The sequence below is a fragment of the Malaya genurostris genome, chromosome 3, assembly GCF_030247185.1.
Source record: "Malaya genurostris strain Urasoe2022 chromosome 3, Malgen_1.1, whole genome shotgun sequence".
Lineage (NCBI taxonomy): Eukaryota > Metazoa > Arthropoda > Insecta > Diptera > Culicidae > Malaya > Malaya genurostris.
Genome location: NC_080572.1, coordinates 278,497,056 through 278,523,451, shown reverse-complemented (window position 1 = coordinate 278,523,451; position 26,396 = coordinate 278,497,056). Strand labels below are relative to the sequence as shown.

The window sequence follows — 26,396 nt, the reverse complement described above, 5'->3', positions numbered from 1 at the left end:
ATTATTGACAAAAATGAGCTTTAATAATAAAAAATCCCATCCAAAAGTATATCGTTATTTTATTGCATTGAAAAACACATTCGAGTAGCCATTCCTCGATCTTTAGTTTTCACTTAATACGAACTGTTATATGATGTGTATACCACATAATCAGTGCACAACCCGTAAATTTTGTCACGAGACGCCACTGAAGCATTCCATGAGATGTAGAAGCGAGTTTGTCTTTATTCACGGTATTCAGAGACCCGCATAACTCAAAATAGATCGTATGGCCATGAATTAGTATAACGTTTAGAGCCCAACTTTGAAGGTTTTTTTTGTATCATCATCTTATATGACGGTTTGATTTTGAAAACTAATCACCCTGTAATTTCAAAGTTGATAGTCGGAATCGGATAAAATTCACCAGTTTTGTATGGGACCAAAAGTTTTTTTTTGTTTGAATTTTTGTTTATTAAATTTGTTTTGGCCTTCTTTTAGCTTCTCTATTCCCGATACTTTCGGACACGGAATTCGGAAATCGGTGTAGCCAAAGTCAGTTGAATACGCCTAATGGATTGTTAACCATTCCATTAGATTCGAAATTTTTGAAAATCTGTATAGAGAAATTGTAATGTGTTCCACATAAAATTTTTGGGTACCTTCCGGGATCGAAAACCGAATACCGGAAAAACTAAAATAAGTTTATTTGGTCGTCGACTCTCAATATCTATGAACCCGATAAACCTGATAAATTTTTTGTAAATTTTTTTACACTAATCAACCTGTATCCCTTAAACCGGAAGTCGGATCTGATTAAAAATCAAGCAGTTTTTATGGGACCTTTTAATCTTTTATTGGAATGTCAGATGGACGAAATCGGTTCAGCCATCTACGAGCAAATTGAGCGACATTATTTTAATTTCATTAAAAATATCATGCTGTAGTTCCGTAACCTGAAGTCGGATCCAAATGAAATTCAGAAACCTTATATGGGAGCATAGGACTGTTTATATGAGTCTAAGTTTCTAGAAATCTCCGAGAAAAATTTATGAAACTATTTTTCACAACCAAATTTGCTTATCTCGAACCGTGCTAAAATCGAAACGTCATAAAAAGGGTGCTGTGCACAGTCGTTTAAGTGCTAAGAAACAATTACATAAAACAGTAGTGAAAATCGTGTTTCACTTTGCTCCGAAACATTGCTTTATCATCAAGCGCGGAAAACTCCTACTACAACCACAGAGTAAAATTCAGTGTTGAAATGAAACGATCTGGCTAACATCGATTGACGGATTACCAGCTGCTCTGTCGTCGGGAATGTGTATTTTTGCTGCAGAACGGACACTACCACCGGAATTCATGAATCGGAAACTAATCACGATATTACCGTAATCGAAACACACATCAACAAAAGGCACGATTAGCGCAAACTTCTGTGAAAGACATTTGAAAGCCATTATATAAGATCTCATAACCGTACGACAGCACAAAACAATAGCTAAACTAACCGTAAAACACTATCTTTCCGATCTGCAGACAGGCTTTTGTGAGACGTGAATAATGAAAACAGGGACGATGTTCACGTCTGTCGCATTTTTCGAACCCATTGGGTGGTTTTCGTCTTGCTCGAGAGGCACGAACCACTGGCACCAGATGTGCGTTCTTTCTCTCACACTGGTTCCGGTTGTAGGCTTTTGGTGTGTTGCCTTGTTGGTGTAAGCTCATCGTACACTATCTGTATCATTGTGTTGGTCGTCCGGAGAGCAATATATGGATGGGCGACAGATTTCCCTCCTCCCTGTTCTTGAGATTTTCATTAGCGTAGCGTCATGTCATAAAGAATATGAGAAAGAAAATAAAAATAGCGTTCGTAAACAAGTTGCGTCAGAAGGGAATTTCTTCGCTTTTGATTGTAAAGCAATTGATTAACGTGTTGCTACTTCTTCTTCGTGGCTTTGGGTGTACGGTGAAAACGTGACGTAATATTACAGAAACCGCCTACAGACAGAAGACATTTTTTTCTCCATATTGGTACATAGCATAATCAGCCTCACTTCTCGACAGGTCTTGTGCGGAAGTCAGGTTCGGGCTGTTTGAGATCCATTTTATCCCTTCGAAGTTCGACCGGGTGTTACATGATTATTTATGCTTTGACAGGCAACTTTTCTGCATGTACAGGGTAGGCCATTTAAAGTGGAAGCATTTGTTTCTGAACAAAATATATATAAAAAAATAACTAATAGCCTCACAAAAGAGTGTGGTCGCGTAAAATCGGGTGATCTCGGGGACCAATCAAAATCACCGTTTTTCGATATGACTCGTTCGGGAAACAATGGTCGTAACAAATCGATTGTTAGCCGAGCTGTATGGCATGTTGCACCATCCTGTTGAAACCGGTTGCCATTAAAACCATTTTAACGAGCAATGGGCATCACAAAATCATTTAACACGGCTCGATAACGATCGCCAATAACAGTTTTCATTGCTCCATCCTCGTCTTGAAAAAAATAGGGACTAATCACCATATCCGCTCAAACATCACACCAAACTGTAACTTTTTGGTCGTACTGAGGCTGTTCCTCAATTAATTGATGGTTTTCAGTGGTATAGAACGGGCTTTGTTTATTAACGCATTCACTTGTGATTTTATTTCTCTAACGAAACGCGATTTTCGCAATTGATAAATTATGTTGAATGTAAAGTTGAACAATTTCAGCGCGTTCTTTTGGTGTGTACTGTTCCATGGTAAAATTGTCTTGGAGTGATGATTGCAACGCGGTATGTCAATAGTTGATCTGTGAATTCTACTTTAAATGGCTCACCTTGTAATATGTAGGAATTCTAATGTGGACCAGTAGGTTCCCAAGTAGCACACATTATTACACTTCAATGACAGTAACTTATACGACTCAAATTCATGGAACAAGTAGAAGACTTTGCAACGTGCATTATAACTGTTATGTAACCTGAAAAGCGAAAGAGGCGGAGCTTGTGTGACTTACCACGAGTTGCCAAACAACTTCTCAGTAACGAATATTTGATTTGATTTAGCGTGCACATCAGTCACAAAGCAACAGAAAATATAAGCTTTGTCAAGTTACCATTTGTTGATGTTTTTCCCTTTCAACATTTACAACCAAAAATTGGTATCCGATAATCAGAATTAAAATATAGAATTCAATTTTCTTTAAACTCACTATATCTAGTCAAAATCTAAGTGATATTCGATATTTATGGTGAAGTTGATCATTGTACTTATTGAAAACATGCGCGCCTTCGATATTCTGGGTTTCAGAACATCGACATACAAAATAATATTCATATTTTTATGCCCGTCATAATAAATGTACAGCAAAAAAGTCCAAATTTGTTCACATAGAACTTTTCTATGATTAATATTATTTTTTGATATAGCAAGGTTAAAACAGTTGATCAATCGCAATAATTAAAAATTGCAGTTATTACAAATTTAATTAATGTTTCATTCCCTGGTCATTATGGTAGCCATTGGCATAAGTTTTTCCATGTTTACACTGCCGTGACAAAGTGTAGAAATATTTTCTCTGGTAGAGAGAATGTACTTCCCAAAACGAAACAAGTGTGCTTCGCGCATGTACTTGAAAATAATTTCGTATAAGCGTAGATTTAACTATAGCCAATTTTTTTAAACTGAAGGAATTTTCTACTTATTCTACTTATTGATTTAATATTATTGTCCGGGCATTATCTTTGTCTTGTAGTGTGTCACTTTTTCATTGTCCCATTTTGTTACGGTGACCAGTTGGCGACCAAAAACTGCCAATGCGAACACGTCGTAAGAGTTAATTGTTTTGACTCCATTGTCACCATCATAAACGACTTGTTTCGCCGTGTTTGGCATGTGACCATTATGCAGCATCTGTTTTATTTTATTTTTGTATGAACAAGTTACAGGTGCTACTTGGGTTTGAGCCATTAAAGAGACAGAGGAATGTCTCTAATTTTTAAACATACTTGGATATTACTTTCAATTATGTTTAGTGTCAAAATTGGGATTCAGGGTAACCTGGTAAACCTGACTTTTGATCTGAGACTTCTTGTCCAGTCTCGCCAAGCTTATCAATATTGGCATGTGACTAGTTGATGGTCGTAGGGGACAAGCGATTTGCATGGAATTCCTGTGTCTTCATCGGGTCAGATAAAAAGGTATAGGCTTTTTTAAGCGCATGCATAATAAACTTACTCTATTAAGGATACTGGAGAAAACAATTTTCCATTCAATTTCATTTCTATAAAATATTGCTTGCATCCATAGTAAAATAAATAATGAGATGTTATAGTATTAAGGTTCTTCGTGAGAAATCGTAAACTTTCGTCTCGACGTTTGTTCAAGAGCACTACGAAACCAAAAGGTTACACCGCGATCCTTTGGTTGTGGGTCGAACAATAAAAAAATACACTGAGGTACCTCGCAAAAAATCGTGCGAAAAAAAACACGTAACTTCGAAAATCCGCGTAACCGCAAGACTTTTCTCAGAGATGTCTAAACCGATTTTCACAAAGTAAAAATCAAATGAGTACACACTTAAAAAAACACTTGCATCTGCTTGGTTGGTAAAAGGTGCATTTAAAGCTCATCTAACATTAAGTCATTACAAATAAGATTTTTCGTCATTTGACAAATTAGGTCTTTATGATTTACATCGTATGAGGGATTAAGTCACCTGTAAAATTCAATTTTTTTTGGATTGTAGTGTTATGATCTCATAAGATACTATTGATTTATTTTTTGACCCGACTTCCGGAACCGGAACTAGAGAGTGGAGTGTGTTTGAAATTTCAAATCGTCATTTAGACCGAAGATAAATAGAACGGGGAAATTCTTCTAAATTTGACTCACTATTGTTTACTTTTTAATTTTCACTCAAGTTTAAAAAAAAATGGATACCAAACAATTCCGTGTGTTGATTTATCAACAGCTATTCATCGGTGGTATGCTGAGTTTGAATGTGCTCGCACTGAAGATGCTGAACGGTCCAGTCGGCCAAATGAAGTCATTACCTAGCAAACCACCAAATAGTTTTTTTTTAAACCGTAAATCATAATTTCGCAAGATAGATGACACGTAACTTGCAACTTGAGCAATCTTAGTGAAGATTGGGTAACCAACCCCGCTGGGAGTTATGGTCGTATACGGACTGACAGGGAAGGGGAAACCGAGTGGTTGTTTCCCCATGTTAGGGGCAGCTCAAAACAGGAATCTCATTGGAAACTCGGTACTTGAAACGTCAGGACCCTGTTGAAACCTGGGACGGGATCTCGGCAGACTGCGTCCATTGACAGAATCCCTTGTCGGTGAATACCAATGCGGTTTTCGAGAACGACGTTCAATGACGAACCATCTGGTTCACCTTGCGACAAATTCTAGATAAATTTCGGGAATACAACTTGCGGACCCATCATCTGTTTGTAGATTTCAAAGGAGCGTATGACTCAGTGAAACGAAACGAATTGTGGCAGATCATGTTAGAACATAGCTTTCCGACAAAGCTAATTTGACTGATTCGTGCGACGTTCTATGGATCGAAATTCATCATCAATAAGTCTCACATACTATATAGTTTTGCGGACGACATTGATATTATTGGAACTTAGAGCTGTGGAAGGTGCGGGAATAGGGTTGACGATAAACTCTACCAAAACAAAGTACATGGTGGCTGATAGAGAACGGGACAGCCCAAACGGTGTAGGATCCGAGGTGGAGATTGATGGGGTACGATCGGCGGTAAAAAAAGAGAATGGAGAATGGCGTAAATGCATGAATCACGATCTGTATCAAGTACACAAACATGCGAACATTGGAAGGCTTTTATAACACGGCAGACTTCAGTGGGCTGGTCATGCAGCAAGAATGCCGGATGAGAGAATGGCCTACGTGATGCTCAGCAGAGAACCAGGGAGAGGTCGTCGACTGCGGGGTAGAAATCTACAATTCGTTCGGTCATGTTCCGGAGACGGATCATCCGTTCGAATACATTAAAAGTAGTTATCCGATTTCCAACAAAATTGTTTTCGACTGTAAAGGTGATTTGGAATCAAATGGTAAATTTTGAATAAAACATTTAGAAAGCATAGCAGTCGTAGTAAAATGCTTGTTTTTTTTTCTGGCGAGCCTGCAAATATATGCGCGGTTTCAAATTTTTACGCATCAAATTTTACAAAATCTATTAGGTACTTTATGGAAAACACGTCATGGGTAAACATGCTTTATTTTATATTGAATGCATGATTTTACCACTGTAATAAATTTGTAGACTATCGAAAACGTGACAAAATTCGAAGAAAAAGGCAACATATTTTCCGCAGATACTACTGATCGGACTGCTATTCTCAATGCAATGAAATTTTATTTACTGACTTGAATAAAATTGATTTTGAACACGATATTTATTTATTATGTAGCATTCTTCACTTCTTTGTTTTCTTGAATCTTTCTAAAAAAACTTCCTGCGATGCTGATACTTCGTTTGCACAGGAAACGCGTTCGTACACATTCGAGTGAAAACAAGAATGGCTTGTTCGCGTTCGCTCGAAAGTATCCGTTCGTCGAATAGTTGATACGGACGTAAACAAGGATGATGATACAAAATCAGCGAAAAAACAAGTCAAATAACAAATAATATCAGACATTTTTCATTACAACTTAAGTCGGTACAAGAACTAATGGTTTAAAGTTGGATTAGCGTTGTTCTTATGCATGTATGTTGTTTAAATGTACGAAAGTGTGATTGATTCGAACGTAAACGGCAATATAAATTTGATATACTTTCGAACGTATCGCATACGGCTGTAAACATGAAAGTGGAAGCAGCGTTTGCTCACGGTGGACCAAGAACGACAACGACAACTATGGTGAAATTGCAAGAACTAATCTTCGAAATGTTGCCGCACCCACCATATTTACGGGATATGTCCCCCAATGACTTCAGTTATAGAAGTTTTAATCTTCAGGTCATACACTTCCTGTTTTTCTGACCCTATGTGCAGGGTTGGGAATCGATCCCAGGTGGGCTGCGTGAAAGGCATCGACTAACCCATCACGCTATACCCGTCCCTTTAAAGTCTTCTTGCTGGTGTTGAATAAAGTGTTTTTTTGCCAAAATAAGGTGTTTTTCTTCGTTAGTGCCGGAACTTTTTTGATTCACGTGTTACATACTGGCATCGAATTAAATAAAGTTTGTCAGATTTTAAGTGGATCAGACTTAAGTATGATTTTCATATTATTTATTTTCTAATAGAACTGAGAACAACTATTCCTGATGGACATCCTGCACAAAAGCGTGAGTTTTTATGCTCGAACAGTCAGGAGTATCCTGTGCGACAGTTCAAGTTTGGGCTTTTTTTTATTCAATATCATATATTAAGGCACACTGCGTTAAGCTTTAAGATGCCGAGGGCATTTTTTTACTACTTAAAATTGGAGTAATTTCTTCAATTTCGTGATCTGACTTCGAGGAGATCAGCTTTGGGAGATCTAGGCTCCAACTAGTCATCGGTTGGTCAATTGGCACTTGTATGCTGAATTAACCTGGTAACGTTGATACGCATCGATGGTGGTCGCATTCTAAGTGTGGGTCCGCGGGAAACAAGAAATCTTTTTTGTTGCGAGTAAATAGCGATAAACGGCTTTCTGAATCATCGACTCGTTGCTGTTTTTGTTCCATCGAAAGCAATCGCGGCACCCACTTGGAAAAAACCTTTTTCATGCTCAATTTTTCACGAAGGATAGTAAATAGGCACTTCCATATGATATCTGTGTCATCTCAGCAATCTCACAGAGCTTCACTTTGTGATCTTTCATTATAATTTTTGTCACTTCACTCACTTTTTCCGGTGTAACGGCTTCCACAGGTCTACCCGAGGGTTCCGCGTCATTTGTGTCGGTACGACCACGTTTAAACTCGGCGAACCACCGACAAATCGTTGCTTTTGATGGACAAGAGTCCGGATAACATTTTTCAATCCATTGTTTCGCTTGCACGGTGTTTTTACCCATTAAAAAACAATGTTTTATCAAAACACAAAACTCGGTTTTTTTCTATTTTTAAAACAAACTGAGAACAACTATTCCTGATGGACATCCTGCACAAAAGCGTGAGTTTTTATGCTCGAACAGTCAGGAGTATCCTGTGCGACAGTTCAAGTTTGGACTTTTTTTTATTCAATATCATATATTAAGGCACACTGCGTTAAGCTTTAAGATGCCGAGGGCATTTTTTTACTACTTAAAATTGGAGTAATTTCTTCAATTTCGTGATCTGACTTCGAGGAGATCAGCTTTGGGAGATCTAGGCTCCAACTAGTCATCGGTTGGTCAATTGGCACTTGTATGCTGAATTAACCTGGTAACGTTGATACGCATCGATGGTGGTCGCATTCTAAGTGTGGGTCCGCGGGAAACAAGAAATCTTTTTTGTTGCGAGTAAATAGCGATAAACGGCTTTCTGAATCATCGACTCGTTGCTGTTTTTGTTCCATCGAAAGCAATCGCGGCACCCACTTGGAAAAAACCTTTTTCATGCTCAATTTTTCACGAAGGATAGTAAATAGGCACTTCCATATGATATCTGTGTCATCTCAGCAATCTCACAGAGCTTCACTTTGTGATCTTTCATTATAATTTTTGTCACTTCACTCACTTTTTCCGGTGTAACGGCTTCCACAGGTCTACCCGAGGGTTCCGCGTCATTTGTGTCGGTACGACCACGTTTAAACTCGGCGAACCACCGACAAATCGTTGCTTTTGATGGACAAGAGTCCGGATAACATTTTTCAATCCATTGTTTCGCTTGCACGGTGTTTTTACCCATTAAAAAACAATGTTTTATCAAAACACGAAACTCGGTTTTTTTCTATTTTTAAAACAAACTACAAAACGACTTTACTCCATCCTCGATAACTCAGCTGTTTCTGGTCGAATCGACTTAAAATTTTGACCCGTTTCAAGCAAAGGTTAGTACTCTAGAAAGACGTGGTTACTGGTTTACTACGAGCGCCATCTCTGCTTTAGTCTCGGGACTTATTGATCCATGTGTTATATTCTGAGTCATGTCATCAAAATACAAGGACATAAAACGGATATCGCATCGGATTAGCAATCGATATGAGAGATCCCAGAATCGGTTTTTCAACGGTAAGACGCCCGCCAGAACTTCGAGACTCATTGTATGAGTCGACTGCATGCAACCTAAGGCAATACGCAAACAACGATACTGAATTCTTTCCAGCTTGATAAAATGGGTTTTCCCGAATACAAAATATTGTTGAAAAACAATACGATTTGCTGTTACAAAACCTGCCACAATTTTGCTTTGACCATTGAAAAATATTTTAATGTATTGTTATACACTATTCAATCAATTGTGGAAATGCTTTTTACAATAGAATGTATAGGTTGTTAGGTATCGTAACAATTCAAATCATGAAGTTTTCTCATACATGTTTTCTTGGAAAACAATAAAATGTACAGTTTGCATATTGTTTAAAACATTACGTGTACAATAAATTCAATTGTAGAATCGTAGGAACAATACAATGAATCGTTGGAAATGAAAAAAATCTTGTCAAGATACAATAAAATGTATTGTAACCCATATATCTAATTGCGAATCAATTGTTTATGCTGTAAAATCAATGGTTTATTTTTTTACGGGTTCGCCGCGGATTAGAAGCAGCAGTATCCGTATTCCATCACGTACAATATCGTTGTTTGGTACAACATGATCAGGTCTCCTGGGTGGGCACCCCACCATGATCCAGTTATTGTACGAAGAAAATTGATTCTCTGTAGGCATTTTTGTTTCAGATACCTAATGTGACATCCCCAGGTGCCTTTGGAGTCGAACCAGACCCCGAGATATTTGAATGTGAAGACCTGAGCAATGGTTTCACCCCTTAATTGAAGTTGTAGTTTTGCTGGTTCTCGCTTTCTCGAAAATACAACCAGCTCAGTTTTCTCCGTAGAGAAATCGATACCCATTTGAAGAGCTCATGTTGACAAGTTATCGAGGGTATCTTGTAATGGTCCTTGGAGATCGGCAGCTTTGGGTCCAATTCCAGTTTGGGCTTGAGTAAACGTATTCTTCGGGATGCTCATCACGATCGTATCGAAGAATTTCGTATGCTTATAAACTGCTAAAATGATAATATTTTTAACCCTAACCTTCGAGAGAGTTTGGGTTGTATAAAAAGTTGTTCAGAAACCCTACGACGAGCGAATCCCTTCTTCGGTTTTTTTCTTTTATTCTAAGTTCTAAGTTATATGGTTCTCACGCACGAGCTCACACGTGTCAATTAGATGAAAAAATGCCATCAATTTTTCCACCCTAGCTGGGCCGAGAGCCGGCTGTATCGCCTGCACTCTCACAAAACAAACTGCGTGTATTGAAGGATATCGTAGATTTATGACCTACCGTCGCCGAGCAGAGCTCCGCCCGAAAGGAACTGCCGCTGTTCAGGCCGTTGACGGTGTCGGCGGGGACGGAATGAAATAAATGCGTCCTTTAGTGTTGGGAATGTAAACATTCGGAACATCATCAGCCAAACCAAAGAGAGAGGTTCGGCGGTATTAGCGCGTTAAACGATCGCATGACCGGGAGGCTAGTTTCAAGTGTTGCTACCGAACGGATCCGGCGCCTGTTCGAGTTTACCTTTATTAGTGTAGCCCTCCCCCCCGGGTGACCGTTGTCTTCTATATTATCAACGGAGCATAAGAAAGAGAAAATTTTAACGGCTCTACTACCGGTATCATGTTTTGGCCACTCGTTGGCTGGTGGGTGGTTTGGTTGGTGGAAATGGAAAAGTGGTTTCATTGTATATTTCTTTTTGACTCGTACGGTTGTTCCGCCGCGCCCTGTCTGCTCGCATACGTAGGCGATAATATCGAGTTTATTGATTTTATTTTTAGCATTTTCGGCAGGCGCCAACCAGCGAAGGAAGGAAGGCACGAAAGCTGCTTCAAACGAAAGCAGCAGCCTTTCAGCCGTTCAGGGTGTGTGAATGGAGTGGGTTGGTTTACGAATAAGGAAGGCGGAATGGGCTGCGTCTGCTTTTGGTTGGTTTGTTTTTTTCCCCCGTGGTGGTGCGCTTAGAAGAATGCTCCGGTTTAGATATGCTTTTTTGTGTGAAACTAAAAACACACTCGGGCGAACTATTCGGAAGATTTTCTTGTTTTTCCTTGCTGCATTGCTACATTTTTTTTTGTTTCCAACGAATGTTTACTGTCGGTCGGAATTCATTTCGATCGGAAAAGTTCCAGATGTTTTCGCCAGAAATTGACCTTTTTCTGTTCTCCATTGGACTGAGCAAAATTATGGAGAGCGCTTGGTTGTTTTTTTGTTTTTTTTTGCCGCTTGTTGGTGCGCGAATGTTTTAGCTAGTTTGAAGCATTTCTTTTTATCCCAGAAACGAATTTTTTTAGTATCATAGATCGACTGTTACGTGTTTTTTCACATAAACTTATTTAGCGTTTTTTTTGTTCACATTCTAACGTTGTATTTTTTTTCTTATTCTTCTGTCGTCGTCGATTTGGTTCCGGACATCACTCGAATGTAGGCACAAAGCGATGATGAAGACATGCCCGAAGATGTGGCCGTGCCGGTGGAGGGTGGTTTTATGGAGGAGTTCTTCAAAGATGTGGAGGACATCCGGGAGATGATCGACAAAATCCAGGCGAACGTGGAGGAGGTGAAGAAAAAGCACAGTGCCATTCTGTCGGCCCCACAGTCAGATGAGAGTGAGTATAATTGTGGCAACCGGGGGTGTGATTTGACTTTCAACCACTCTGTTTTCTATTTCAGAAACCAAACAAGAACTCGAAGACTTAATGGCCGATATCAAAAAAACTGCCAACAGAGTAAGAGGGAAGCTTAAGGTAAGTGTAGAAAATAGTGAGTGATGGTCGATGGATAAACGTTATCTACTGTCAACGTTTTTTTTTTGTTTGTTTTCGTTTACAGGGTATCGAACAAAATATTGAGCAGGAAGAGCAGACGAATAAGTCCAATGCCGATCTAAGGATACGGAAGACACAGCACTCGGCGCTGTCCCGCAAGTTCGTCGAGGTAATGACCGAGTACAACCGGACACAGACTGACTACCGAGAGCGGTGCAAAGGAAGAATACAACGACAATTGGAAATTAGTAAGTTTCGTTTCCACGTTCGACCGGCTAATGCTAATGCGAATTTCTGTCTGCGTTCGTCTTTGCAGCGGGTAGGGCGACGACAAACGAAGAACTGGAGGAGATGTTGGAACAAGGCAATTCCGCTGTATTTACACAAGGGGTAATGTCTGTTTCCTGTTCGGTTTTTGCACGTTTTCCGGCAGCACGGTGGTGAAACACAGTAAAACTAATCTCAATGTTCGAATGCTTTTCTTTCGTTTATCGGCTGGTTAGATCATAATGGAAACCCAACAAGCTAAACAAACGCTTGCCGATATCGAGGCACGGCATGCAGATATTATAAAATTGGAGAATTCAATTAGGGAGCTACATGATATGTTCATGGATATGGCAATGCTCGTCGAGAGTCAGGTAAAGTGGAATTTAATTATTATTATACTCCTCAATTACGGCAAACGGCAGGCAGCATCTAGGTCTGGCTCTTCTTCACAGCTTCTTGCGATAGTGAGGCTGTTACTACCGGAGATAATAGCAAACCGAATGACAAACTGTACGACGACGACGTCGATGAGATGGACTGGTTGTTAAAGTGGGGGATATGTTGTGATAGTCCCTGTGGTTAACAGGCGTTACGTGTAGCTTCGCGTGACTGTATGTGTGTTAAACCTGCATTAGAAAGACACGAGTTACGCAGGACCCTCTAGCACTGGTAGAATTTGCATCCGTTTTTCAATGGCTTGAGACTCTGTATTTTTAGTTTGTTTTTTTTTTCAATGCTTGCGCCTATGTTCTGATTGATTGATTTTATGACCTTCGTCGCACAAATAGAGCTTAGGATTAGAGATCGCTCTTTTGGGACCAAACTCTGTCACATAACTGGTAGCTTTTTCGGCAGGGGGAGGGGCTAAATTTAGCGCTTGACGCTATAGATTTTTTCGGTGCTCATCGCTTTCCCGGGAGATTCCGTTTGAATATTTTATTTTTCCATTTATTTCGGATCGTTACCGGTTCGGTGTTTTGATTTATTTTCGATAGATTGAGAGAAAATGTCAGAGTGCAGTACATCACGATCTGTTAGTGGTAGGCAACGTGTTATTAGTGTAATTATTTCAATGTATGAGCATTAAAGTTTTGTTCTAAGTCTGGGTTGACCGATAAAAGATTGAAATTACTTTAGAACCAGGCTATACATATTTGCTAGCGAATCGAAACGCAAAGTTTTTCCGGTAGAGTAATCCAACGGAGTTTAGTTCCTGACGCCGGCAGGAAATATTTCACCAGCAGAACCGCCCTAGTGCACGTCCGAAACATTCAATTTATTTACGCCTGCAATTCATTTTTCTCCCCGAACGGCTCTTTCGGTATAATTTCATTCATACGTTATTTATCATTATGTGTTGTCCGCATATAAATTAAGCGCCGGGTAATAGAAAGCAACTACTGGGGTAATTCTTTTCGTCTTCCCTGTCGTCCCTATGTGTGAAACTAATAAACTCCGTGCGGTAGATTTTATTGCATTCCATATCTTTTCATCGACCTATACAGCCGGAGGACAGTCAAATGTTGCCATCGTGGAATTAAATATTATTAAATTTATAGGAACTTTTACTATTTACCATTCTTACCTGTTTATGCCTATAGCTTGACTTTTTGCTTTGCTCTCAACACTTTTTTCACTCGATACTAATTACCACTAGATTCTCAATGCAACAGTTCAAAAAGTTGTTTTTTCTCCCTAGATTTTCCCACTTAGTAACCTAGATTAGATAGCCAGTAATGAACACAAACTAAATTCAGCGGCTGTTCCAATACCACCGAACCGACTAAAACCCGGCCCGATGGTGTTGTTTGACACAGCTGACCTCTCTCTTCGCCTTAATCCGACGGAGACTGAGTGGACAGGCAAATAGGCATCCGTCCGCGTTAGACGGAGTGCAGACAGTAAAACACAGGATGTGCAACGCAGTGGTGGGTACACACACACTGTGATTGCCATCAGGACTTTGCGTTGATCCTCAAGCGCTACTTTGGAGGCTTACAACCTACGCTACAACCAACAGCAGTAATACTACGGACAATTGTTGTGAACAGCTGAAAAACTAACGCCCGAGTAGAATCGACGGAATTGTCCTCTCTCTCTCTCTCTCTCTCTCTCTCTCTCTCTCTCTCTCTCTCTCTCTCTCTCTCTCTCTCTGTGTGTGTTTGAGTCTATGCGTGTGCGTATTATTTCTCTGTACAAAAAGGGAATCCGGTGTGATCTAAAACATACATATCAATGTCGTCCTTCCTACGGTGTTTAGGTAACACATAAAGAATAAAAAATGTAGTAGTCTCTATTGTCTTCTGTAATCTGTATCAACTGAATGGTCGTGTATCTTTGTGTGTCTTTTTCTCATTGTTGAAAGCTCCTATCATGCTCTAGTATCAATTTTTCGTTGTAAGTAAAGCTAACATCTCCTGTCAACTCACTTGATGTGTTGGAAATGTGCAAACTCGAAAGCACACCATAAGCTTGAATGTGTTGTTCAATTCATGTTGACTGGCAGTGTGAAGACCGGTTTAAGAATTTTATCCAGCGAAACAAAAAAAAAAGAAAAGATGCGTTTTGTAAGGCTTTACTCTAATGTTGTTTTGTTTAATGTAAACTTTGGATGTTTATACTGTTATGGGAAAAACTCTTTGATGACTCTTATTTCGTATGATAATTCACGGATGAATATTTACTAAGGAATGCCTAACAAGCGATTGTTTTTCCATATTCTAAACTAACTTCTACAGGGTGGTAACTGAGACGGAGACCCTGGAAAAAAGTCGGGAGTTTGGTTCTTTTGCATTCAAACAATCTAACAACGCTATATAGTATTCGCTATTTATTTTCAATGCTTTTTCAAGATAGTCGATGAATATTGTACCATGTGCATCGCAAAATATGGAAGCTTTAACCTTTCCAGCTGACTGTTGTGCTTCGGACGGGGTTCACCGGATACACCGATGATGCACGTTTTGATTCTGGAGTGAAATGATAGATTCATGTTTCATTCATTTTCATATATCCACGCGTAAAATCTGGTTTATTACTTGTAAATATGGCAATACACAGGTCTGAATCATAAACTCGTTTTTTTCGCGATTCGTCTTCGAATCGTCAGCGTTGTAGCAGTTCAAGTTCAATTGCTATCCCCACCTATTAAATTACCAACTTACTTACCAACTGAGTGGTGTGCTAATTTGGCGATACAAATCAATGCAGGTTCTTCTAGTTTAAGGAAGACGGCTGCATTATTGTTGTAAATCCCGGGTAAAACAAAGAAAAAGTGGATGTTTCACCGTGAAAACTTTATGAATTTTCAGTATAATCTTGATGCCTTTTGAAAAGAAAAGATAATAGGCTTCAGTTTCTGCAATGACCTTACCATCCGTTCCGCATTTCATTCAATTTCATTGTTGATTTTATGCATGAATGCACCGGTGCGTCTTTTCCATAGCTTGAGGAAAACTAGAACGTGTCTGACACGATCAGTTGTTATTTACACACTAGTGGATAGATTGTCTGGAAATTTGGTATTGGACCAACTAGAGGTTTGTTGTCAACAAAAATATGGACGGTTCGAAACTATTCACGTCTTTTCTGTGAGAGATCCGGAACTTCTAGGTAGTTTTTTTTTCGTGAGAGCTTTCTGCTATGCAAGTTTGGCAGTTGTCTGCTGCAAAATATGAATAAAAATATCATTCGGCAGCTATTCGATGACAGATTTTGCGTGGACTAAATATGCATTTTATCCACAAAAATCATCTAATAGTTACTTCCTATTCAATAACTAACTTCAATTTCTTACCGGCGAGCATATTTTTTCTAAATCAAGCCAGTAGTCACTGAGGGTCAGATCTGGACTATACGAAGCACGAGGAAGAAATTCGAAGTGTAATTCGTTCAATTTAACCATCTTTGCCATCGACTTGTGAATCCATGCATTGTCTTGGTGAAAAAGCGGTTTTTTTGTTCGACAAATGAGGTCGTTTTTTCATTCAAACGATCTAACAACGCTATGTAGTATTCACAATTAGACCATGTTCATCGAAAATACTGAAGCCATAACCTTCTTAGCTGACTGTTCTGCTTCAGACGTGGTTCCGAAGTGAAGTGAAGGATCCATATTTCATCCATTGTCATATATCGACGCGTAAAACCTGATTTATTACTGGTAAACAGTTAAACTGCTATACCCATCTAGCAGATTACTTTAAATCACTAAGCAGACGCAAAGTTCACTTTATTTAAGCGAAGACTTTTAGACTAGTCTTTTCTGATGTCTTGAATGTAAACGAGTGGCGACTTGCTGTACGCCATCAGATTGTAAACTTCTAGTCGTTTTGTTTTTTTTTTCTCGGGAGCAGTCTCCAACCCAGATCATAATTACCTCCTGATACGTACCAATTGAGAAGTGTGCTAATTTGGCTATATAAACCGATGCAGGTTTTTCTAGTTTAAGGAAGACAAATACATTATGGTTGTAAATACCAAAACAAGTGACCCGTATGGGAACGGTTATAGCGTGATGTGTAAATGGATGCCTTTCACGCAAGCCACCTTGGCTCGATTCCCAATCCCGCAGATAGGATTAGCAAATTTTTCTGACCCGAAGAGGCGAATGCCCTTAAAGTTGAAACCTCCACAATCGAAAAAAGTGACCCGTAAGTGCAGATTATTTTCTTAGGACCAATATTCTGTTAATTATGATTGGGATTTTCACTGTTCTGGGATCCCAAGATTTTTTTTCTAAAACAGATGAGACGAAAAATGAAGTAGAGTCGAAAGTATTTAGGACACTGACATGTGAATCTAGTTTGAGTTAGAAGCTCAAGTCGACTGTTTAAAATGTACTATTATCATTTGATTCAAAACCTCGTATCGTATGAACTGTCGCGAGGAGAACGAAAGGAGAAGAACTCCCGCTAACACTTTCAGACTTATTTATATAGGTCGAGTGCATGCATCCCCAGGTAATCCGCAAGCAACGGTATTGGTTTCGTTCTAACTTTGAATAATTTGGTATTTGCAGCAGAACGAAAAAAATGCACTCATATTCCATTGCTGGAAGTATCGTTGTTTGATGCAATCTTATTAGATATTCCGGATGAGCACCCCTCCAAGATCCTATTATTGTTCGAAGATAATTTATTCCTTATTGGATTTTCGTTATTAGATACCTAACGAGTCCTCCCCCCGTGCATTTGGAATCGGACCAGTTTGAGTCTCGAGAAATTTGAATGTCAAAATCTCATCTGAATGTGATTTTTCTCTTGAAAATACCACAAATGTTCTGCTGCCTCCGTCCAGGGTTCGACTCCCAGATTAGTAACCCATTATTCGAGGTATTTTGTAATGGTATTTTGTGAATTGATGGCTCTGGATCCAGAAGCAGAAGCTAAGCCATTGTCTGCTAATCTGCGAAAATGGAGGTGGTTTTAAACATATCACATGGAATGAAAAGTTCCGGGCCTCTGACAGAAAAGACGTGAATAGTTTGGAACCGTAAGCGTAGGGTGGCTAAATATGAACAAAAAGCAACATTTAACACTATTGTCAACGTGATGCTCTGTGGATTAGTGTAAAATGTTGCTTTTTGTTCATATTGAGCCACCCTACGCTTACTGAAAATGTCTAAAATTATCAAATTCCAACTTCTATTGATTCACTAATCATAAGAGAGCATCAAAATTGCAAGAGTTAAAAGGTTAGCAACTTCTCATTTCAACCACCCTACGCGCACTGAACATTGTCAGAAAAGTTCAGTTTTTGTTCATCGGCGAATTTATTCATCATGTATTCTGCAAAGGGTTGAGATATAACGCCGAACGATAATTCATTTCCTAAAAATCTCTTGTTCGAGAATCATCTCAGATATATACAATGTGCGAACTTTTTTCTTAAATATCATAGAGATGAATGTTAGCTAGTGAACTTTTCGCAACTGATATTTAACCATGTGAAATGAATTTCAGTGAGTATCGCATTTGCAAAAAATCAGTAGTGAACTTTTCTGCAGTGAGTTTTTTGATAGATGATTTTTTTTTGTCTGAAAATCATTTGTGAAAAATTTCTGTCGCGATTTTCAAAGTTTTTATTTTTTCCCAACACTGACTTGGATCACTGAAGTTTTGTTCGTAATATGGACCACGTTTGAATAGGTCCAATTGATTCTGCTGCAGGATTGTAAAGCAGAATTGAACAAAAAAATTAAGTTCGTATTGGGGTAAAACTATGTTGCTCGATTCATGGGATCATGGAATCTGTATAGCAATTAATTTGTGGGATTTTATGCGCAACAGAGAACTATCTTGGTTTACCATAATTGTCCCAAACACCGATCAGGTTTGGGGTAGAATGGATACAGTTATTTGCGGTCGTTCTGATTAACAGCAATCCATTTATATAACTTATGAAAATGTCAGTAGTCAGGAGTTGATTCATCTAAAACTTTTTTTTCTGAGTTTTACAGTCAGTTTTTCGAAGCAAGACAAGAAAAATAGGAATTTGGGACAAAACGTGCTTGATTTTGCGACTATTCTAATTATCAATCGATTCTACGGTCATTTTGGCATAAGAAAAACCTACTTTGGAAATATTTACAAAGATTTCTATGCAAGTATTGAGTAAAGTCGCATTTTTTGCCTTTTTTCCCCACTGTGCACTGAATGAGATTCGATAATTTCGAGAATTTTCGTAAAAATCGAACCACTACTCAGAAAGCGCTTGACCCAACAAAGTAAAGTGGTGGTAATCGGATGGAGCCTGGTCTGGTGAGTAAGCCGCATGGTCAAGCAACTATCTCAGCGTGTCGCGAACGGTTTTCGATTTTTGCGATAGTGCACTGTATTACACTTGTCACACTTTCGAATATTTCCCACGGCTCGAAGACGCCATAAACAAGCGCTTTCAGACACGAATAATCTTCAGGTTAAAGACTCTATAACCGGACAAAACACGGAAAGTATTGCATTCCACATCAACATCAAATCCGAGTGAGCGAAAAAATTTCATTCAGAATTCCATGTGCAACAATCGATTCTGAATGATTTTTGTCTCCAATTGATTGTTTGGAAAATCTGTTGGAATTGAGTGAGAAAAAGCGAACTGAAATACCTATTAGTTGTCATCCTTTTCTTATTCTTCGATTTTGTAGGTTTTCGTGTTGTTGGATTCGAACTCTTCCTAGAATTCCAACCTAAACTGTTGAAATTTGCTGGAAACCAACTGAAAAGACCAGCGGAATGAAATGGCGTAAGTGGCCTGACTTTTGCACTAACGCATTCATAAAGTGAGCGAAAATTAAATGACATTTATAATGTCACTGTCAATTAGGGATGGTACTCCGAAGGTAAAGTATCGATAACTAGGGTATCGGGATGCCTAAATTTTGGGTATCGATACAAGGTATCAAAAGGCAATAAAGCAAGTGCTCTTGTGGGACGAAGCGAGATTGTCGAGAACGAATTTCAACGACGGCTAGTCCACGTCATACCAATCCATGCCCGAGCCTGGCGCTTCGTCGAATCCGAAGAAAAAAATGTTCCATTGGGGATGGATATAGCGGGATGGGTTAGTCGATGCCTTTCACGCAGCCCACCTGGGTTCGATTCACCACATATAGCCTTAGAAAGTGACTCGAAGAGGCGAATGACCTTAAGATTAAAACCTATATAATCGAAACAAAAAAAAAATCTGTCGTTATGGGAATTGACTTTAATCCGTTGCGATACTGTAAGTATTAAGACCAAAAGTATCGATACTAACAGTATCGCTCTGATGCGATATCGATACCAAAAACACCCGATTCTTGAAAGAAAGTATCGATACCTCAAAGTATCGACTCGGTATCAGACATCCCTACTGTCAATCGGGTTGATCCGGCATTCAGAAATAAGCAAGAAACGAGTAAGAATTCATTAACCAGTCCGTCCTTAACACAATGTGGAATGGTGAAAAACTCGACTAATCTTTGTCACACGAGAAAAACTAATAGATAAAACTTTTAAGAACACCGGTTTTTCAACGTATACTGACATGTATTTTAATTTAAAATCTAAAAGGAATATTATAAAAAAGTGAATGGAATCATTTAGGGGTTATCCGAAGCTTGTGTTTAGGGCACATAAGCGTTTTTAATTTTCTTTACGTTTCCTTCTTAGACTCGTCGGTGCAAAGCAGTTCAAATTGAACTGCTTAGTGCAAATTCAAACAGTTCAACTTGAACCGCTAAGTAGACGTAAAGTTAATGCTATTTTCGAAACACTTTTTTTTATTCGAAACCGATGTGTCATCGTCTTTACTGATGTGCCGAACGAAAGCGTCGTTTTCCGCTAATAGTGGCCGTTTCAGATGTGGTGATTTAGGGGTTATCGTTCGGCACGTCAATAAAAACCCTTTTTTTAATTGAATGGAACCGATTTGGGCTTGTTTTAAAACCAGGATTATTTTTCTCTAAAACCGGGAGATCCACAAAAAAAACAAAGATTTCAAATCGGCAATCGAGTTGCCACCCTGCTTCTTGTTCAGGTGCGTTCTTCGCGCTGGCTGATTAACCATGTGTCTCCATCAGATCTTTCGTTATATGGATTTTGTTACAACAGACAACTGAATAGAAAAAGAGAGAAGCCTTACAAAACGTATTCCATCCAAACGGGTGTTCGATAGTTGAATCCGCTGTCAGCATCTGTCTGTCTGTCTGTCTTCTTACCTTTCCAAGCTGGCTTCACTACAACTTTTGTAAATATTGTTGTGCGTAAATGTGTAACACCCCCCGTCTCTTTGATAAACGTATACTTATCGACATTGACAGCTTTCGGAGGAAAATATTAGACAGTGGATGGTCTGATTTTCTTTGTTTGATTCTGTGGTTCTACAATTGTGTAAGGATTATAGAGCAGTAATCGGTGCTATCATCGTCCCCTCACATACGGACGGATTCGCGTCTCCCCCATTCTTTCGCCACAACAACAGCCGCAAGCACCTCCATCGACGAATATCTATGATTTATAATTCTTACCCCTGCCAAAAACAAATCAAACAAAACCAATCAAATGCGCAATAAGCAAAACAAAAAAAAAACTACCTCTTCTCTACGTTGCCTTCCTCTTCCTCTCTACATACAGGGTGAAATGATTGATCGTATAGAATATCATGTCGAACACGCAATGGATTATGTCCAAACAGCGACACAAGACACAAAGAAAGCGCTTAAATATCAAAGCAAAGCCCGCCGGGTGAGTAAACTTGACGACTTCTTAACTAATGTGTGTTTTTCTTTTCTTTTTTTTTCTTTTCATTCATTTTGTGTTTGGAATCCGATCTCTTGCGATACCTGATGATGTCAAAAACAAACAAAAAATCCCGTCAATTCCCACCCCACCCGGATTACCCATCGAAACTTGCCCTTCCTTGCTTCCCAAATCAAAATCACCTGCAATTCGATTGTACGTTTTTGTTAACAAAATTTTCAATTCCCCTTCGAACTTTTATTATTCTTATTATTATCATAACAAAACTAAATGTCGTTTGTATATTGTTCATGTTCAATTGCATGTGAATGGAATGGCTAATATAATTATAAACACACTTTCTTATCGTAATCTGTATTGCTTGCTGCTTGAAATATTGCTTCTGTTGTTGAACTTATATGCTAATCTGTGTATTCGTCTGTGCATGTTGATGAATGTGTGTGTGTGTGTCTGTATGTGCGCGTGTCACGCAATCTGTATAAATACAATAACATAACGTGTGACAAATCTGGTGCTTGGTGGAACTATCCTATAAACGAACACGGAAATAATATTTCCTATTACGATTGGGTTTCGTTAATATATTTTTAACAAAACACCGTACGGTGTTGGATGCGGATAATGTCAATAAACAAACAAACAAAAATCGTATGGGACACATGTCAAAAAAACATTTGCACCCTCCTTCACGGTGTGATAAATAACCTGATAATTGTGTGATGGTTCCCTATCTGGACTAACTACGTTTGATGCCAATCGAACATCATAACAAAACAATGAATAAAACCAACCGTTCATGCAAACAAAAAAAAAAAACAAACAACTGCTACAACTGTCTCTTTCTCTCTCTCCCCTACGGGTCCTTGCGAGTTTATCTTCTACCGAAACCGGTGCACCCGTGCCTTCACACTCGACTACCGGTGCTGGTGCATCTCCCCGTCACTGTAAATATCCTTCGTCTCTTTCTCCGAACCGCGTTCGGACTAACAACAACCGCTTGCAACGATCCTACTCCCGTTCCCTGGAACACCTCGCGGCTGGGTGTCACAAATCCTCGATCTCCTCAATCCTCCCGTGTTCGACGACACCCACGAAAACAACAACGAACCCCCGGCCGATTGGTCGCAAAACCAATCTCGTCGTCTGGTCGTCGAAATCGCATTCGACATCGGATGTCCGAACTATCCACGAACTTATCAACGAACTACCCTCGGGTAATTCTGTGCCACCGCAATCGACACCGAACGAAAGGGGGACATGGTGGACCGAATTGAGTACCAGGTTGAACAAAGTAGGGACTATGTGGCACAAGGTCAACAGGAACTGGTTCAGGCGAGCAAGTACATGTCCAAAGCAAGAAAGGTATTTATGAGTTTTTGTTCCCACCTGTCGTTCTCTAGTTTGCAAATAGCAACCAGGCAACCTCCGCTATCCCCTTATTTCCGACGCGACTTCCTGGTTGTGAACTGCACTGTTTTTTCTCGCTCACTCTCTCTCCGTCTAACGCAATTACTGACACTGGTGCGATGTTAAACGACTTAATTGTGGGCAAGTAGGTTTTGTGGTAACCGAACTAACATCTAACAAACAACCCATTTCGGTACGCGGGTATGACTGAAGCTAGGTGGTACTGTGGTAAGTTAGGTGCCGAAGAGCCAATCATCGTTTGGTATGTGTGATTATTATTAGTGCGCCGTCACAATTATAAATGTTTGTTGGATTTTTTTTCTAAAATTTATAGGGTAATTTAGTCGGAAGTCATACAATCGTTAGCTACACCGCAAAAAAAAATTATTAAATGTACAGCTGACGCAAATCTCCATATGACTTAATTCCTAAGAACGTAATTTGTAAAATGACTGAATTTTACAACAATGGTTTAAATAGGAGTCTCACATACTCAGTTTTCCACTTACATGTGTTCGCCCTTAATAATATACTGTAAAAATGAGTCATTTTTGACGCACGAATATATCGGTCTCGGAAGACGTAAAGTTACACGGTTTTCTCTAGGTGTGTTTATATGAAGGTGAACATGTGTATATTAGGGGGCCATTATTTCGGGGTCATCTCTCATTTCGTTAAGCGAATTAGAGTGATCAAAAGTTTAAGCATCTCAATAAAAATCCCTATGCAAAATTTGTGCTAAATCGGACATCGGTCAAAGTTTGAATATTTTCGATTTCAAAATTTTGCTAAGCATTAGCATTAGAGACCGCCCTTGTGTTACTATTCCGTTACTGATCAGAACCAATGAAGCTTGCAACATGTTTTTCTGAAACAAATTCCTTGGGAATGGTACGCAGTTTCTCATTGTGTAAACTGCATTGATTCCTGCATACTGATCAATACCTACGCCGGCCACGTCCAAATGCAGATCTACTCGGGAAGGGAGGATTGTTAGTTCAATGCATGTTTCTACTAGAAACCGAGGAATGTATCACAAATTTTCGAATAATATTATCATGTATGTATTGCTCTGGGAAGCCGGCTACCGAGGATATGTTGCAATTTTATCACGTTTTGTATTAATATGTTTCTCCGGACAGCCGGCTGTCGGGAAGTTCGCTATCAATTCATCATTTAACATTTAATTCGTTGTGTTCTGTTTTTTTTTCGATATACTGCCGTAATACTGGCAAGATATCACTCGATTATCATCAATCGAACAACAACGCCTTACGCAATATGAAGTAATGTCGATATCTACTCTCTAACCAAAATAATAAAATACTAAATGGATCCTCTTCGCAGTCTAAACTACATTTACATACGTCCTAGCTAAGCACGGTCGCAAGAAATATCTGCACGGTTATAAACTTCACGCGCGCTTCCTAAACTAAGCGTTCAACCCGAAGAAAAAATAGATCCATTGATCAAACGTTCCCCGAATAATCGATGGAGTTTAGTCTAGCCCGATTTTTAGTTAGGAGAAATATAATAAGCCATGGTAAATAAGAAAAATGTGAAGTGTGAAGAAACGATTTCACCAGTATCCTGCTACTTCTATACGCATTGCTGTAAACAAAGCGAGATGACACACCACTACTGAAAAAAATAAAACAAAATAAAAAGTCGTAGATGGGTTTGCTAAAAATCAATTTTAGATTTTCAGCTTGAATCACACGATTGACTTGTAAATTTTCACACATCTATATATATAAAAATGCAGAAGTCATTCTTTGTAATAGCATCACTTAAGAACGGATGTACGGATTAACATGATTCTTTTTTTTGTTTGATCAGTTTCTACCCCCACCGGGTTCGTACATAAAAAAAATATAGAAAAATTTGATGGAAAAGTGGAGAAAATCCATAAAGTTATTTTGCATGGAAAATGAAAAAGTCACCTATGGTTGCTGGATCATCGATAGGTGTTTGGCGCATAACGAATTTCATAAGTGTTTGGCCATCGAAGAAAGGAATACTACACGGAACCACCCGCGATCCCATTTCAACCAGAATATTAGTTGATTTTCTGAATTCGATTGGTTAAAATTTGGTACAACTAATCGATTGTTGTTTTAACTAAACTGTCATTTTTGTTTTTCGATTAGCAGAAATGATGGTTGAAACAACTAATTTAGTTGTTTGAAAAAAAAAACGCTGTCAATTAGTGAGGACACATACCTTTCGATTTCAACAAATATTTTAGTTGAAAGAACTGGTGTTGTTATTGAAACAAAATTCTGTTAGTTGAAAAATAAATCGGTTTTATTTGTTTTAGACATGAGTATTGAAAGTGAAAAAAATGAGTATTGAAAGATGATGCCTTCAAACGGTTGAACTAAAGTAATTCACTGATAATTTTAGTCAATTTATATGAGCTTGGGTGCACCGCTGGGAATTGGAATTTTGCGACGGCAATTCAAACGCGCCATTCAATCGCAGCGCCTCTGTGTGTTTGAAACCCTTCGCTCTTGTTACTTTTATAAATTAAATTCATGTCAAAAAGCGTTTTATTGCTAATGCATGAGCATCATCATCGGTATCAAACAGCTGGAAGTAAAACAGTCTGCTGGAAGTATATCAATGATCGAATTTGAAGCATAAAATTTTTGCGCATACCTGAAAGATTACGAGATGGTCATTCATTAACCAAATCTTTTTCATCTTAAACAAGGTTAACTTTATCACAACACCGCTGTTAGATAAACACTTATCATAAATTTTTCAAATCGAATGAACACAATTTCACCAAACGCTTTAACCATCGATGTTGTTTTCATTGACATTTTGAAGCGACGCGAACAAATTTCAACTAGAAAAGTTGTTGATTTTGCATTGCGATTATTGTTTTGCTTTCAACTGTCTCCAGTATTTGACAGCATTCAAAACAACATATTTTTCAACTACTTGAATATATGCAAATCAAAAACCATTTTGGTTGAATCAAAAAGAAATTAGTTAAATCAACTATCGCAAAAATCAAAAACTGCGATATCGCAATTTTATGATCGAAGGGTTCTCCGTGTAGATTGTTGAAAGAATCTGTTGGCGCGCAACGAGTTGTTTTGTGTGAAGCTTTCACATGGATACTTGATTAATGTTATTCGTCATTCCGAGCCTTTAGCTGAATTGGGTATCAACATTATTGCTAACTAATATCGTTTTCGCTTGAGAAAACTGAAACTGACCCAGGGTAGTTTCATCAAACACTTTTTAACGAAACTGTGTTGGATCTGAACAAACCTGATATAAAATCCAGGTTCGAAACTGATTCGATTTTTTTAGTTCAACAATGTTGAAACTAGGTTCGAAACTAGCTTTAAACAAAGGGTTTGACAGCAGTTAGGGAGGAAACTGGGTTAAATTGAGAAATCCAGCTTGTTCGCACTATACCGGGACGACCGGGACGGGACTATTCGGGACGAGGAATATCGGCGGCAACCAAATGGATTTTATCCCGGATCCGGGATTCCAATACATACACACGCCGGCAGCTCAGTCATCGCCGATGAGGAAAAAAAACG

At 38.9% G+C, this 26,396-nt stretch overlaps 1 protein-coding gene across 13 annotated transcripts in view; it reads left to right on the top strand.

Annotated features, from left to right (window-relative positions):
* The window catches only part of LOC131434424 (syntaxin-1A), a 160,184-nt gene that overhangs the window by 88,156 nt on the left and 45,632 nt on the right, over nt 1-26,396 (top strand). For 11 of the 13 annotated variants that reach the window (XR_009230322.1, XR_009230324.1, XR_009230323.1 and 8 more), the window contains exons 3-8: nt 11,575-11,755; nt 11,820-11,893; nt 11,979-12,162; nt 12,231-12,304; nt 12,418-12,555; nt 21,298-21,408. Coding sequence is in view for 3 of the 13 variants with exons in the window: in XM_058601117.1 (XP_058457100.1) it covers nt 11,575-11,755; nt 11,820-11,893; nt 11,979-12,162; nt 12,231-12,304; nt 12,418-12,555; nt 21,298-21,408 (762 nt within the window). In the remaining 10 variants the exon portion in view is untranslated. Of the gene's footprint in view, nt 1-11,574; nt 11,756-11,819; nt 11,894-11,978; nt 12,163-12,230; nt 12,305-12,417; nt 12,556-21,297; nt 21,409-22,674; nt 22,786-26,396 lie in introns of all 13 variants that reach the window. The other 2 variants (XR_009230330.1, XM_058601119.1) reach the window with 1 other exon arrangement.